This window comes from Aspergillus terreus, genomic scaffold, assembly GCF_000149615.1.
Source record: "Aspergillus terreus NIH2624 scaffold_9 genomic scaffold, whole genome shotgun sequence".
NCBI lineage: Eukaryota > Fungi > Ascomycota > Eurotiomycetes > Eurotiales > Aspergillaceae > Aspergillus > Aspergillus terreus.
This window is the reverse complement of record NT_165932.1, coordinates 255,134-269,726: the sequence shown is the minus strand read 5'-3', so window position 1 is coordinate 269,726 and position 14,593 is coordinate 255,134. Positions and strand designations below refer to the sequence as shown.

General features: G+C 56.0%; 5 protein-coding genes across 5 annotated transcripts; 3 read left to right on the top strand and 2 right to left on the bottom strand.

Annotated features, from left to right (window-relative positions):
- Nucleotides 1-176: 176 nt before the first annotated feature.
- On the top strand, nucleotides 177-1,587 carry ATEG_06342 (stearoyl-CoA 9-desaturase sdeA; the record flags this gene model as incomplete). Its single annotated transcript, XM_001215520.1, has 2 exons — nucleotides 177-402; nucleotides 458-1,587. 2 exons carry the CDS (start codon nucleotides 177-179, stop codon nucleotides 1,585-1,587), a joined length of 1,356 nt encoding a protein of 451 aa, XP_001215520.1.
- Nucleotides 1,588-4,901: 3,314 nt separating this feature from the next.
- Nucleotides 4,902-7,108, top strand: ATEG_06341 (M3 family metallopeptidase; the record flags this gene model as incomplete). Its single annotated transcript, XM_001215519.1, has 2 exons — nucleotides 4,902-6,862; nucleotides 6,916-7,108. 2 exons carry the CDS (start codon nucleotides 4,902-4,904, stop codon nucleotides 7,106-7,108), a joined length of 2,154 nt encoding a protein of 717 aa, XP_001215519.1.
- A 924-nt stretch (nucleotides 7,109-8,032) lies between these two features.
- On the bottom strand, nucleotides 8,033-8,642 carry ATEG_06340 (putative cytokinesis EF-hand protein Cdc4; the record flags this gene model as incomplete). Its single annotated transcript, XM_001215518.1, has 4 exons — nucleotides 8,033-8,061; nucleotides 8,113-8,205; nucleotides 8,268-8,408; nucleotides 8,456-8,642. The coding sequence occupies 4 exons, from the start codon at nucleotides 8,640-8,642 to the stop codon at nucleotides 8,033-8,035; spliced, it is 450 nt and encodes a 149-aa protein (XP_001215518.1).
- A 646-nt stretch (nucleotides 8,643-9,288) lies between these two features.
- Nucleotides 9,289-11,805, bottom strand: ATEG_06339 (putative C2H2 finger domain protein; the record flags this gene model as incomplete). Its single annotated transcript, XM_001215517.1, has 1 exon — nucleotides 9,289-11,805. The coding sequence occupies one exon, from the start codon at nucleotides 11,803-11,805 to the stop codon at nucleotides 9,289-9,291; it is 2,517 nt and encodes an 838-aa protein (XP_001215517.1).
- A 711-nt stretch (nucleotides 11,806-12,516) lies between these two features.
- ATEG_06338 (uncharacterized protein) lies at nucleotides 12,517-12,831 on the top strand (the record flags this gene model as incomplete). Its single annotated transcript, XM_001215516.1, has 1 exon — nucleotides 12,517-12,831. One exon carries the CDS (start codon nucleotides 12,517-12,519, stop codon nucleotides 12,829-12,831), a length of 315 nt encoding a protein of 104 aa, XP_001215516.1.
- Between the last annotated feature and the right edge of the window lie 1,762 nt (nucleotides 12,832-14,593).

Sequence of the window (14,593 nt, the reverse complement as noted above, 5' to 3'; positions counted from 1 at the left end):
TTTGTGTCTCTGTGATCTTCATAAGCCGTCCCCACCCGTCTGGGTTTTCTTCCGTTTCTTCTTCCCATTCTTCCGGATATACTCGCCCCTCGCTTCTCCCACTCCTCCTACTTCTCTTTTCTCGACGACAATCTCTGGCATTGAGTCAAGTCCATCGAGAAGGGACCGTCATCATCATGTCTGCAAAGCCGGCAGACGCCTCGCGGCCTCAGAAGGTCCATATCGCTGATACCGCCATCACCCGTCAGAACTGGTATAAGCATGTCAACTGGTTGAACGTCACCCTCATCATCGGTGTCCCCGTGTACGGCTGCATCCAGGCCCTCTGGGTCCCTCTGCAGCTCAAGACCGCCATCTGGGCCGTCATCTACTACTTCTTCACCGGTCTGGGTATCACAGCAGGTGAGCATCATCTTTCCCATCGCCCCCGGTTCAAGACTAACCACTTTTGCCACAGGATACCATCGTCTCTGGGCGCACTGTGCCTACTCCGCTCGTCTTCCCCTGCGTATTTGGCTCGCCGCTGTGGGCGGTGGTGCCGTCGAAGGTTCCATCCGTTGGTGGGCTCGTGACCACCGGGCTCACCACCGCTACACGGACACCGAGAAGGACCCGTACTCCGTCCGCAAGGGCCTCCTCTACTCCCATCTCGGCTGGATGGTCATGAAGCAGAACCCCAAGCGCATCGGCCGCACCGATATCTCCGATCTGAACGAGGACCCCGTCGTCGTGTGGCAACACCGCAACTACCTCAAGGTCGTCATCTTCATGGGCATGGTTGTGCCTATGCTGGTGGCCGGTCTTGGCTGGGGTGACTGGTGGGGTGGTTTCGTCTATGCCGGTATCCTGCGCATCTTCTTCGTCCAGCAGGCTACCTTCTGTGTCAACTCTCTGGCCCACTGGCTCGGTGACCAGCCCTTCGATGACCGCAACTCTCCCCGTGACCATGTCATTACCGCCCTGGTCACCCTTGGCGAGGGATACCACAACTTCCACCACGAATTCCCCTCTGACTACCGCAACGCCATCGAGTGGCACCAGTACGACCCCACCAAGTGGTCCATCTGGATCTGGAAGCAGCTCGGCCTGGCCTATGACCTGAAGCAGTTCCGTGCCAACGAGATCGAGAAGGGCCGTGTTCAGCAGCTCCAGAAGAAGCTGGATCAGAAGCGTGCCAAGCTCGACTGGGGTGTTCCTCTCGACCAGCTGCCTGTCATGGAATGGGACGACTATGTCGAGCAGGCCAAGAACGGCCGTGGCCTCGTGGCCATCGCCGGTGTGGTGCACGACGTGACCGACTTCATCAAGGACCACCCCGGTGGCAAGGCCATGATCAGCTCGGGTATTGGCAAGGATGCCACGGCCATGTTCAACGGTGGGGTGTACTACCACTCCAACGCGGCTCACAACCTGCTGTCCACCATGCGGGTGGGTGTGATCCGTGGTGGATGTGAGGTGGAGATCTGGAAGCGGGCCCAGAAGGAGAGCAGCGAGTACGTTCGCGATGCTCAGGGTCAGCGCGTCATTCGTGCGGGTGAACAGGTCACCAAGATCCCGACGCCCATCCCCACGGCTGATGCTGCATAAACGTGACGATGTCTTTCTTTTCCTTTTGTGTTCATGCCTTTAGGCCCTTCTGATGTACGACTCGCTTGTGATTGCCTCCCTCGTCGCATCCCCCTGTTTCTATTAGCACTATGGGCGTTTCCCACGTTGTCTTTATCACTTCTAATGGTGGAGTTTCGGGCGTTGGTTGAGAATTTTCCGATGGCGATAAATTGTTCATTGCCGATATTATCAAAAAGTGAAGGGAGATAGAGACGCCATGCACGGTAGTTGACGAAATTCAGATGATATCCAGACTGCACATTCTTTTGAGTCGATCGTGGAGAAAATTTGGAGTAGCCGAAATAGTAGGGAGTCGATTTAGCGTTGAGCCGCGGCCACCTGACCCGCCGATCTATGTATCTACGGAGTAGGCAGGATTTCTATCGTTCAAAAACCTATTGGGACTTTGCTTTCCTCTTTCTGCCATTGCCGCTTTATGAGCGTGAGCCAGATAAGTCAGGTAATCTGCTCTCCTTGCTTGCTAGAAGGATCATAGGGCATGTAGGTCGTCGACTCGGCGATATGTGCCGCTCCACGCGTAGTCACGTGGTTACTTAAGTAATAATTTCCTTCCCGGAAAATTAATACTTCCAGCTTGTGCATTTGTTTGACTGCTGAACTTAGTGAAGTCTGACGAAGATATAATGTCTACTTTCATCTTCAGTGACCGCAATCTAGACAATAATCTCGTTGGATTGGATTGATATCTTCTCTTCTGAGCGCTGCTGGCGTCCCTAATTTACTCTGGGGCAACTATCTATTGACCGTCTACAGGATCCCCACTATTGTTGATATTAGCGGTCTCCCCTAGATATATTATCGTTTGAGAGACGTCTGATCCTCTGCTAGGGTGTTACCTTTGTTGTACCTGATGCACTTCTCCAGACTGGCCTCTCTACTCTCTCCCATGCGGGCTTTCTCCCATGCACACAAGGTCCAGAATGCCCATGCCCGAACGAAATCCTGGGTTTGGCGACTGGTACACACCTGCATATCAACGACGAGCTTGTGATATCGCTGCATAAGAAGAACGACACGCTTTGGGATCTTCCTGATCTTGAGATTGATGCAAAGTGTGCAGATATCATGTCGGCAGCCGACACTCGACTTCCCCCTGCACGTCTGGGGCGCGGCCAAGGGCGCTTCCCTCCCGACCTTTCTGGTGTACAGATCCCAAGTGCCGTCCGGTATTGCGAGGCTATAATTCTTCTGCTTTGTCGAGACCGCGATAGCCCCCGTGAGCCCTATTGGATGGCCATTCTAACCTACTTGCTGGAATACGTCGATGAAACTGATATCTTCCAAGAGAATTGGTTAAGGAGGGCTATAGGCAATTCTATAGGGCTATGAAACAAGGGGATCCGAAAATGTATATGTATTTGGATATGCTTCGCGATAGTTGTATTAAAAGCAGTGTATGAAGATTCAAGCGAGCTCTTTCTTCTCGTTGACTTCTATTGCCTAGAGTCCAGTAGAGATAAGGCTCCTCCTATGGAGTTAGCCTGAGGTCGATTGCTGGCAATGCCACGGAATCGGTCGCAGGGACGTTTATAAAATATGTGATGATTGTGGAGGGTCACGACGTAACCCCGCTTATCCAGATCACACCTGCGGAGAATGTAACGGAAGAGGACAAGTCAAGGCAAGGTAGTCTGCGACTGTCGTTTTCGAAGTTGGCTCAGCCTTGGTAGATCGGTTATGAAGTATGATTGAACTGCTCAATCTCAGCAGGATCATCAATCGGGCCCAAAATGGCTCTTCTCTTTTCTTCTTCTTCTCTTTCTTTAGGCCGGGACTCCATTTGGGTTAGGAATTCTTTCGAAAACCGAGGTTTCACTTTCTTTTGCAACCATTCCATATCTCCTGGATGCTCCTTCATATATTCCAGGTCCTTGTCCATAATTTTTTGAGTTTTTCGAAGCCGCTTTCGTACTTTCTCTCCGAACAGGAGGCGGTGATCTGGGCTCGTATGGGCGGGGGGTAAAGGGGGTGGCTTTCAGCTCGTCTTGGACTTCCTTAGATTGGAGAAGCTGGGGCAGAGGGTTGCTGCAGTAAGTTGTCAGTATCTACCATTATTGTACAGCTCCAGTCACAAGTCGGGATAACGTACAAGGTTTCACCTGTCCAGTCGTAGCATAAAACCGGAACACCATCGTCGTTGGCAGAAGTCCCATAATCGACAAGAAAGAAGCACCGTCGATTGTTGTAACCGAAATTATCGCCACACGTGTACCATCGATGTACGTCTTCATCGAATTCGCAATTCCAGACATGCTGGCAGACTCGGTTGAACATTGTCATTATCCTGTTCGTGTATGGACTGCCCTGCCAGATGTCATCACATGGTACTAGGTGTGTCAATGTTTGGACCAGAATTCGGACTGGAGAGGGTTGGAGTAATGGTTGTTCGGGAGCTTGGTCTCTATTTGAGGTAGTATCCATGGTGTTCGGTGGCGTTTTGGGTACAGCCAGAAGAGATGCTTGAGATCGGCTGAAGCAATGGGGATCACGGCGCTTAAAGAACTACTCCAAGTCTAAGCGGGTTTATCGATAAGCTGTCACATCACCTCAGAGAGGCAAAAAACCACTTGATCACTCGGATATACAGCTCAAGGCAAGTATTGATACGTATTTGGCTTCTTTGGTGGGTGACAGTGGTGCGAATTCTCCCTCTGCTGCATTCGAGGGGGTTCTGGGGGCGTTGGTTCTCGCTTTAGATCACGGCGCGTACCTGTTGGTACCTGGATGTTTGACGAGTCCACCCTCCTGTTGTAGATGCTGTAGTTGGCCAGCCCAAGCTTAGAAATAGCCAAAATTCCATTAGATTGAACGAAACCTTTTATCAGATGGGCACCATGCCTCCTAACACAGGTAGTCCAAGTGTACTCCGCAGTCGAACTGTACAGTTGATGGAGCAGCTAAGACCCGTTGCGGGGGTAGGTGACTAAGCCTCGGCCAGCTCATCATCACCTGCTGCTCCTCCATCTCCCTCTACTTGTCCACACTCCAACTACCTTCACAACTGCTTCACACTCCCCAATCTCTCTCGCGAATTGACCCTCCCTTTCACTGACCTCTCCAACCTCACGATTCTTTCCCTCCGCTCCCTCCTCCTACACGCCCTCATCTTCCTCGTGGGCGTCGTCCTCATCACCGTGGCTCCTCCGCTCCGCTTCTCCTCCTCCACCTTCAGACTCTCTTCGGTCTTGGGCCATCTGCGAGGCTCCCGACTGCCGGTCAACCCCCTTTCCCCGGTCTTAACTGACCTCCGCAAGTCTCTCACCACTGCCAGCATGGCCCCCCAACACCTCCGTCGGCCCCCGCAGGCCCCGCCCGTCTTCACGGCAACCGCCCAGTCGATCGTCGACGACGCCAAGCGCCTGATCGAGACCTCCCGCAAGGTCCAGGACGATGTCGTTGCCTCCGTGAAGCCTGACACGGCCTCCTTCGCCTCTGTCCTCAAGCCCCTTGCGCAGGATGAGAACGTCATGGCTCTCGAATCCCACATCCTCGGCTTCTACCAGGCGGTGTCGACCGAACAGCAGCTGCGCGATGCCTCCTCCAAAGCCGAAGAGCTGATGGACGAGTTCTTCATTGAGTCTGCCATGCGCGAGGATGTCTTCAAGCTCGTCGACGCTGTGCTGTCCAAGAACGAGTCTCTCGATCCCGAATCCCGTCGGCTCCTCGAGAAGGAGCACAAGGACTTCATCCGCAACGGCCTCGGTCTCCCCGCTGGCCCCCAGCGGGACCGCTTCAAAGAGATCAAGAAGCGGCTCAGTCAGATCAGCATTGAGTTCCAGAAGAACCTGAACGAGGAGAACGGCGGCCTGTGGTTCACCCCGGCCGAGCTGGAGGGCGTGCCGGAGGACGTCCTGTCGGGCCTCAAGAAGGGTGAGGGCGAGCACGAGGGTAAGCTCTGGCTCACCTTCAAGTACCCGGACCTTTTCCCTACGATGAAGTACGCCAAGAACCCCGAGACGCGCAAGAAGGTCATGATCGAGAACGAGAACAAGTGCAACCAGAATGTGCCCCTCTTCCGCGAGGCCATCATCCTGCGCGACGAGGCCGCCCGTCTGCTCGGATACCCGAACCACGCAGCCTTCCGTATTGAGGACAAGATGGCCAAGACGCCGGAGACTGTCGACACTTTTCTCGGAGACCTGCGCTCGCGCCTCACGGCCGGCGGTCAGAAGGAGATCCAGAGCCTGCTGCAGCTGAAGAAGGCCGACCTCGAGGCGCGGGGTGAGAGCTTCGACGGCCACTACTACCTCTGGGACCACCGGTTCTACGATCGTCTTATGCTCGAGAAGGACTACTCGCTGGACCAGCAGCAGATCGCCGAGTACTTCCCGCTGCAGACGACCATCGAGGGCATGCTGAAGATCTTCGAGGAGCTGTTTGGACTCGTTTTCGTGGAGATCACGGGTGACGACCGGGCGCAGGTGGCACCCACCGGCAAGGGTAGCGACATCGTCTGGCACGAGGACGTGCAGATCTTCAGCGTGTGGGACGACGCCGCCGAGGGCAACGGCTTTGTCGGATACCTCTACCTGGATCTATTCCCGCGCCCCGGCAAGTACGGCCATGCGGCCAACTTCAACCTCCAGCCGGGCTTCATCGATGCTAATGGCCAGCGCCGCTACCCTGCCACGGCCCTGGTGTGCAACTTCACTAAGCCGACGCCCAAGAAGCCGAGTCTGCTGAAGCACGACGAGGTGGTGACGCTGTTCCACGAGCTGGGGCACGGCATCCACGACCTCGTCTCCAAGACGATCTACTCGCGGTTCCACGGCACCAACACGGTGCGCGACTTTGTCGAGGCGCCCAGCCAGATGCTGGAGAACTGGTGCTGGACGCCGTCGCAGCTCAAGGCGCTGAGCCACCACTACGCCAGCCTGTCGCCCGAGTACCGCGCAGCGTGGCAGGAGCAGGCAGGCGCCGATAAGCCGGTGCCGGACGCGCAGATTCCTGACGAGATCATCGCCAACCTCATCCGCACCAAACACGTCAACGATGCGCTGTTCAACCTGCGCCAGCTGCACTTTGGTATCTTCGACATGACCGTGCACGAGCCCGCCAGCCATGAGGAGATCGAGAAGCTGCCCATCTCGGCCACATACAACCAGCTGCGCAAGCAGATCACGCAGATGGAAGGGCCTGAGAGCACTGGCCTGGGAGATGAATGGGGACACGGCGAGGCCACCTTTGGCCATTTGATTGGGGGTTATGACGCGGGCTACTATGGGTATCTGAGGTATGACACGACCTTCCTGCCTGAGCTCTATGATTATCACTAACAAATTGCAGCTCGCAAGTATATTCGACCGATATGTTCTACACGGTGTTCAAGGCGGACCCGATGAACGGCAAGGAGGGCCGTCGGTATCGGTACCAGGTGCTGGAGAAGGGCGGCAGCCAGGACGAGATGACGACGCTGACGGAGTTCCTGGGCCGGCCACCCAAGACCGATGCGTTCTACAAGGACATGGGACTGGCCTAGTAGTAATATACAGCAGTAGATCGATATAGGCATTCAATAAAAGAACAAGCATGACCTTATCGATAAGCGACCGATTCTGCCACCGACTTCACCGCAACCGCCTAGCTACAGTACTGTACTTTCTCTAGCCAATCCACCCTCAACCTCTCCTCAACCGGACCAAACAAATCCCCTCCCCAGATACAGAGCAGAATGGACCGTCTCCCCGTGCGCACCCACCACTGCCGCTTCTGCAACCACCTCCTCCTAGCCACAACCCGCGACCTCGCCGCTCTACCGCGCCGAAAAGCCCCCGCGCAAGACGCCGCGATCATCCTGCCCCTCCCGACAAAAGACACAAACGAGACGGAGACCGAATCCGACCGACCGGCAAACAACACAAAAGAGGCCGAGGCCGAGGCCGAGAGCGGGACAACGCACAACGAGGCGGGAGGGGAAGGGGAAGAGGCGACCGCCGCAACACAACCACAGCTACAACCACACTACACGATTCTCCTGTCGACGACGATCCCGGAGCGCAAGCCGACGCTGATCCGGCGCGAGGACGGATTCGAGAAGAGACTGCTTCTGCGGTGTGGACGGTGTCGCGTGGTGGTGGGGTACTTTCTGGACCCGGTGCATTTCGCGGATGCGGATGCGGGTGCTGGTCGCGAGGACGAGGAGGAGGGAGCGCGGGTGGTGTATGTGCTTCCTGGGGCGGTGATGGAGACGGGGGTGATGGGGGAGGAGGACAAGATGAAGGCGATGGATGGGGCGTGGAGTGGATGGGTTCGCGATTCAATCTAGGTCTACGGAGTAGTCGCTGGGCGGTTGGTTCTACGATCATGTCGCGCATTACATGAATGGCAAAAAAGATATACATATTAACTACCTAAGCTAGGCTCACGCTCGTCGAGATCGTAGAACATCAGGGTATCGTAATCATCAGTTGGCCAGGATGGTGCGGACGAGGTCTATCTCGTTAGTCGGATGCGTATGCAACATAGGAAGTGACAAAGACATACCGGTGTAGTTGATCTCGCCGGAGCTGGTATCAACCGCCTTGAGCAGCTCATCGACCTCCTCGTCCGACATCTTCTCGCCCAGGTTCGTCAAAACTGCGACCGTCAGCATCCATCCGTACACATCACTGTTGAAATCGGGAAAAAAGCAAACGCACTGTAACGAAGCTGTCCCACCCCAATAAACCCAGTCATATCCTTGTCAAACACCTGAAATCCGCGACAATATTCCTCGGGTTCGCCCGGTTCGCGGAACCCGCCCGGACGGTTGAGGACCTTCAGGAACGACTCGAAATCGACTGCCAGCGTTAGACGGGCTGAGGCGAGGGAAAGACAGTTCACGTACAGTCTCCGCCGATGTTCTTCTCCAGATCGGAAATCTCGGCGAGGGTGGGATTCTGACCACAGGCGCGGAGGAGGTCGCCGAGGGATTCGAGGGCGACCTTGCCGGTGCCGCGCTTGTCGAAGAGGGAGAAGGCTTCCTTGTAGTTGGTCGAGGCCTGGTCATGGTTAGAGTCGGGCGAGCGAGGCATTTTGCGAGTGGTTTTGGGAGGAGTGGAAGTGAAGATATGCGGTCTAGAGAGATGGAAGATGGAGAGACGGAGAGACGGCGAAGTGGTGAGGAGAGCCAGGGATGAACCAGAGGCAAGGGATTGGAGAACCGCGGAATGCCGTCGCCTCGATAGACTTCCGCCAACCGCTTCTCCTCTCGCTCTCGGTATTATCGTGATCTTCTCTTCTCGCTCTTCTGGATCTTCCCCTCCTGACACTCTGAATAACATGACAGGCCACGTACCATGATGACGGGAAAGATGGAATTGGACGGAGAGGGAGGACGTAGTTGGCGATTGATTGATTGATTGACTGGATGCAATGGTCAAAGTGGGATCGACTTGGAATCGCGGGCGCAAGAATGCAACGGCTGAAGGGCAGAGAGATGAAATGAGGATGGAGTGAGGTTGTTGTCCGCCCAGATAAGAAACGATCGTGGTCAATGTGCCCGTTGTTGGGGTAACCACCGTCCCCGTCCGGAGTGCTTCCGTCAGGTGTAGAGTACTAGGAATATATATCCTACAACACCGTACGAATGCTATCAGTACATTATATAGACTAGACACCATACATCGTAATATATCCACAAAAGCTATATATCAGAGAAAGTACATCAGGCAACAAAAGTTACCGCCCTCGTAACTTGTCGATGCAACTCCCTAGCAGATTCGCCGCCTCGGCCAACAACTCCCATCGCGTGTTGACGAACCCATCCCGCAGGATCATCAACAGACCCAGACACTGATTCCGGCCTTTCATCGCCTCCAAGTCGTTGGGCGATCGGGCGGCCCCCATGCGCCGGAGATACTGTTCCATATCGCGTCGCTGTTCAGCCACCGTCTCCAGCGCCGCCGGCGTGCGAATCGGGCCCTCCAACGCAAACCCGTAGCACCAGACAACCAGCGCGGCCACGTAGATGACCCACGGTCGGTTGAGGAGGTAGTCGTCGCGCCCCGAATACAGCTCACCCTCGTCTGTCACCGCCGACTCGTGATTCAGCAGACACTCCGACAGGAACTGCAGCGCGTAGAACGTCGCGTCCCGCGCCGACGCCTTCGTCGCCCATCGTTCCGTCATCTTCTCGCGCGCCGCGTTGTAGTCGCGCGGAGTGATCGACCGTCCCATCAGTCGGCCGGCTCCCGCAAAGATCTGACAGTCCACCACGTCCACATGCGAGGCCATATGGGCCAGTCCGTGCAGCACATCGCGGGACTCGAACACATTGTCGTCATCCAACAGATGCCGCACCGGATAGCCATTCGGGAACGGCGGACTGGCGCTGCCGGACTGACCGCTGCCCAGGGCCTCGTCAAAGTCCCGTCGCCAGTTGTCAAATGCCCGGAGGAGAGCCGACCGCCACTTGTCTCGACCACCGAGTGTCTGCGGGACGCCCAGCGAGCTCACCTGCAGGTCACGCTGGTTCATGTGCCAGCTGACGCTCAGCAGGCCCGCCATAAGGATGGTGCGGCCGAACGCGTTGGTGCGCACGCGTTGTCCGTTCAGCGTGCGTTTGAGTCCGTCCAGGAACATCACCGGCTTCACCCCATTCGCATGTAGACTGGACTGGACTCGAGCCACCTCCGACGCGCTGGTCGCCGACCAGAGTGCCTCATCGCACGGCAACGGCAATCGCAGCTCGTGGGCCACCATCTTGGCCGAGTGTCCGAACATCGTCGCGTGCGTGGAGTCCAGCACAAAGGCTGCAAAGGCCACTCGTCGCGTCGCCTCAGCCTTAATCCAGTGCGTCCACGACTCATCGGCCGCGAAGTCGGGTGTAGATACGGACCCAGAAGCGGACCGAACGGGCCGGTCATCGCGCATACTGGCCGGCGAATCAAAAGCGGATCGACCGATGAGGGAGCTCCCGCGTCGCATCAGGGTCAGCGTGGTGTCGTGGTGGATATGGGCGCGCTCATGCATGGCACGCGTGGAGTACATCTTCTCGTACACCTCTAGCAGCAGCAGGGCTTGGAAGACCCAGAGCTTGGCGGGCGGCCGGAAGTCCGCGTCCATGAAGATCTCCCACCGTAGATGCCAGATGATGAAATTGGCCAGCTCCGACGCGGCCTCTGTGATTTCCGGTCCATGGATGCGGTCTAGGGTTGCGGCCCCGATGGCAATAACGGCTAAGAGGAGGAGATTGGGAGCCTGGTCGGCGACGAACGTCGGCCGATGGAGGATGGGAAGCTGTGCGTGAAAGTGGTACCAGTACGACCCGACGTACGTCTGCATCATGCGCAGGCTTAGCACGTGGTTGTCATCGTCGATGTCCCCTTCCATCAGGGCATCTTTCCGCTTCGCCACGGCTGAATAGGCCGCTTCGTTAAATCGCGTCGCCATCAGATGAATGAGTTCTTGTCGCTTTTCCTCCGACAAAATTGCGCGGGGGGATCCGGGGTCCAGGATACTGGTCACACTCATGGGGTGATTCGGAAGCACGCCGCTGTAGAAAGCACCATACGCGGCATCCCCCATAAAAAACTGATTTTGTAGTTGCCCGGGATCCAGGTAGTTCGGGACCATGCTGGTGGCAGACGGGTAGCCGACGGAAGCGGTCGTTCCCGGCATCGGCTCATTGAAGAGCCATGCTGTGAAATCTTCGGCCATCGCAAATGGGGATCGGTTGTAGGTGTCACTGCCGAAAACCGGGTATACGGAATTGCCCAGCGAGCTGAATCCGGGGTCGCCAACTCCAGACCCCGCAGCCATCATCCCGGACAAGGTATCGAGGGCATCGAGATTCGCGGCCTGGTCCAGGGATGTCGGGACCGATGACGTCGCCGTAGCGAGCGGAAGATTCGAATATGAGCTCACGGGGATTTGTAGGCCCGCTTGAGTCCCGTATGGTGTCGTGCTGGCTAGCGACGATGCGTTGATCTCGCCTGAAATTGAAAACGCTCTCCCATCATCTTGGGACCGGGTCGAAGCCACTTCGGAAACGGAGTGACGTGACTGGGGTTTGTGGCCCAGGTCACTGGAGGTGACTGAGCCATTTGCTGAACGGCGGTCATTGAACGGAGCAAAGGACGCATCTGGAATTCTGGGCGGACTGAAGGTCGTGGACTGACCCGGGGGAGAACTTTTGCTATGATTGCTCGAAGGGGATTGGGAGAATGGCACGCCGGAGACAGGTTGTGGGACCATGGGCTGGTAGCTAAGGGGATGGTTTAGTGTAACAGAGGTTGGAGACGTCGCGGTAGCCGTAGTCGGGGGATGGCCTATTGGCGAGACATTCTGCGGGATCTGGGGTTTTGTCGTCGTCGATGCTGCATGTGCGAACTGGTCGCGCTTCTGCAGTTGCGAACCCTGGGTGGTGTGTCGCTCGCGGTGACGAATACAGAGGTCTTGTCGCACGAAGGAGCGGTAACAATCAGGGAAGTCACACCGGTAGATTTGCTTCGGGGTGTCTGAGAAAACCGAGCAAGAGCAGAGTCAGTAACTCGGACGGGAGCCACGGGACGGATAGACATACGGTTCAATTGATGGCGGTACAGATGTTCGGCACGGGAGTAGCTCTTCCCGCAGCCCTCAAAGGTGCATTCGAACTTCCGATCAGGCTGGACCTTCCGGGAGCGCTTTCGCTTGCGCGATCCACCGTTTATTGTGGACTGGAGGGGGTCGTGGTCCATGGTGATTTCTAGGTCTTGGGTGATAAAGCCGGACTTTGGAGCTTGGCCCAGCTCCGTGACTGCACTGACCGCGGAGGTCATTGGTGAGTGATCGGGGATGTCTCGAGAACTCCCAGTCACTCTCCTGAGTTGTGTTATTCTTTCCCACGGATACTAGCCAACACCCAGCGGACGAGCAACGACCTGGGGGTTATCGCATGTGGGCATCAGACTGTGGAGATGCGGGATGTGGTTCCGCGGGGAGGTCAGGCCGCTAACTGTGGATGACTCAAAGGATGGAAAGGAGAGCAAGGAAGCAATCCATGGGCAAGTAGACAGTCTCGAGAAGTTGGCTGGTGGCGAGAAGGTTCAGGAGGGAGTCAGAGCGTCGGTGGAGGAGACCCGGAGGAACCCCGTGGGGAAGGACGTGGAGGAACCTGCGGATGGGCTGGAACGGGATGGGGATTCGTTTGGGAGTCTGGATATTGTCTCCTCGCGGAAGAGACTCAGAGAACCGAGCGACTATGAGATCTGTGAAGGAGAGGAGCGTGAAAAAGGATAGATGGGTATGGCTGATGGGCTGATCGGAGAGGTTGACCAGAAGCGGGAGGGGACCGAACACCCGTGTAGAATTCTTCCGCTCTCTCCACAGCGAAGCGAAGTCACGGCATGGGGGGAGGCGGATTAAATAGGGTGATGAGAGGGCGTCTGCGAAGAGAGAGCGAGAGAGTAGGTAAAGAGTAGAGAAGAGAAGAGAAGAGGAAAAGAGGAAGAGCGTGAGAGAATGAAGATGAAGATGCGCTTGTCCTCATTTTGCCAACCTGGTGGGGCTCTCCTCGTTTCGTTCCCCTCATTCGTTTTCTTCTTTTTCCCTGAATTTCTTCTCCCCATTCGGACTTTGTATACTTCCCATCCTCCCTCCCTCCTGTACTCCATACTCCGTATACTTCACCAACACGAGCGGCCGAAAAAAAAGCAACCATCCAGGTGGTTTGCTGCTTCGTCCACTCCGAGCATTGCAGTGACATTCCCATTCACTCCTCCGCCGCCAATCAGATCTCCCCGTGGACATGCCCCCCCTGCACCGAAGCTCGACGGAATTCAGCTAGAATGTCGATGCGTGCGACACTACCAGAATAATTAAACCAGCCATGACCACCCGAAAAGAGCTAGTACCAACTAACTACCAACTACTAACGAAGGCTGCATGGGCACGAGAATCTCAAAGTTAATCCCGAACACACGTCGGGGATAATCTGAATTTCGGAGCAAATGGCTGGTCGAGACCTTCCTGCACTGCGGCTGCGGCGGGTAAATCAATCCTCCACTGGATGCCAGCTCTCGTGGCCGAAACGCCTGGTCCTGTCCATGCGCACCATGCGGAGAAGATCGCCGCGAGGGACCATCTTGGTTGTGACTGGACCACCGCCGACTACTCCCTCAGAACTACAGAGGACACATGACGACGGTGAGGATGGGATGGTGATTGCCTCCCGCGCAGATCCTACCGCAGGCCACGAAAATGAGAGAAAAAAAGCAACGAGAAACCTCAAACCGCCACCGCCCGCCTGGTCGAACCGGCCTTCCTGTCTTCTCGATGATCATGCAGCCTCATTCTCGGCCCCGACGCTGTTCCCCAGATCATGAACCGCGGAGATGGCCTATCTTGCTTTTGCCAGGGAGAAAGAAATCCAGTGGCGGCTGAGGCATCTGATAGGAACTGTCCGGAGGTTATTCCTATGACATGATCGATTGACGGCGATATCAACGGCCACCTCCGACGTGTACCGACCTCCCGGGTCCGTCATTCTGGAGGAGCGAGCGAACCTAACATCGGGGCGGACCTTCAGCTAGAGGAAGCCACTCGCGACAACCGCTCTCCATCCCGTATGTCGTCGATCATGATTTGTTCTGCCAAGGTCCTACTATCGACGACTCTTCTCAACTACTGTCTTGTCCATTAGATGAGGCCAGAAAAACAAAGCATCCGCTCTACCGTGGAAACAGGAGGAGACGGAAAAAGCAAATCAACCTCCACCACATCTGACTTTTACCTACAAGATCTTTTCGATCCGCAGGTGGAATATCCATGTCGGTTGCGATCCTCCGCGTTCATCACGAGGTCAACTTCACCGGGTGGCATTGACTCGGCATAGAAGGTGCCCCAATATTCACTCATAACAACCAGAAATCTCAATTTCAGTCTTTCCGATATTGCCTATGTTGCCTGCAGTATAATGCCTCATGTAGGAGATGTTCCGGTTGCCTGGTTCAACGCCCAGCCAGGCAGATTCCATCAATTGAAGGCAATCTTGTCCACCCAG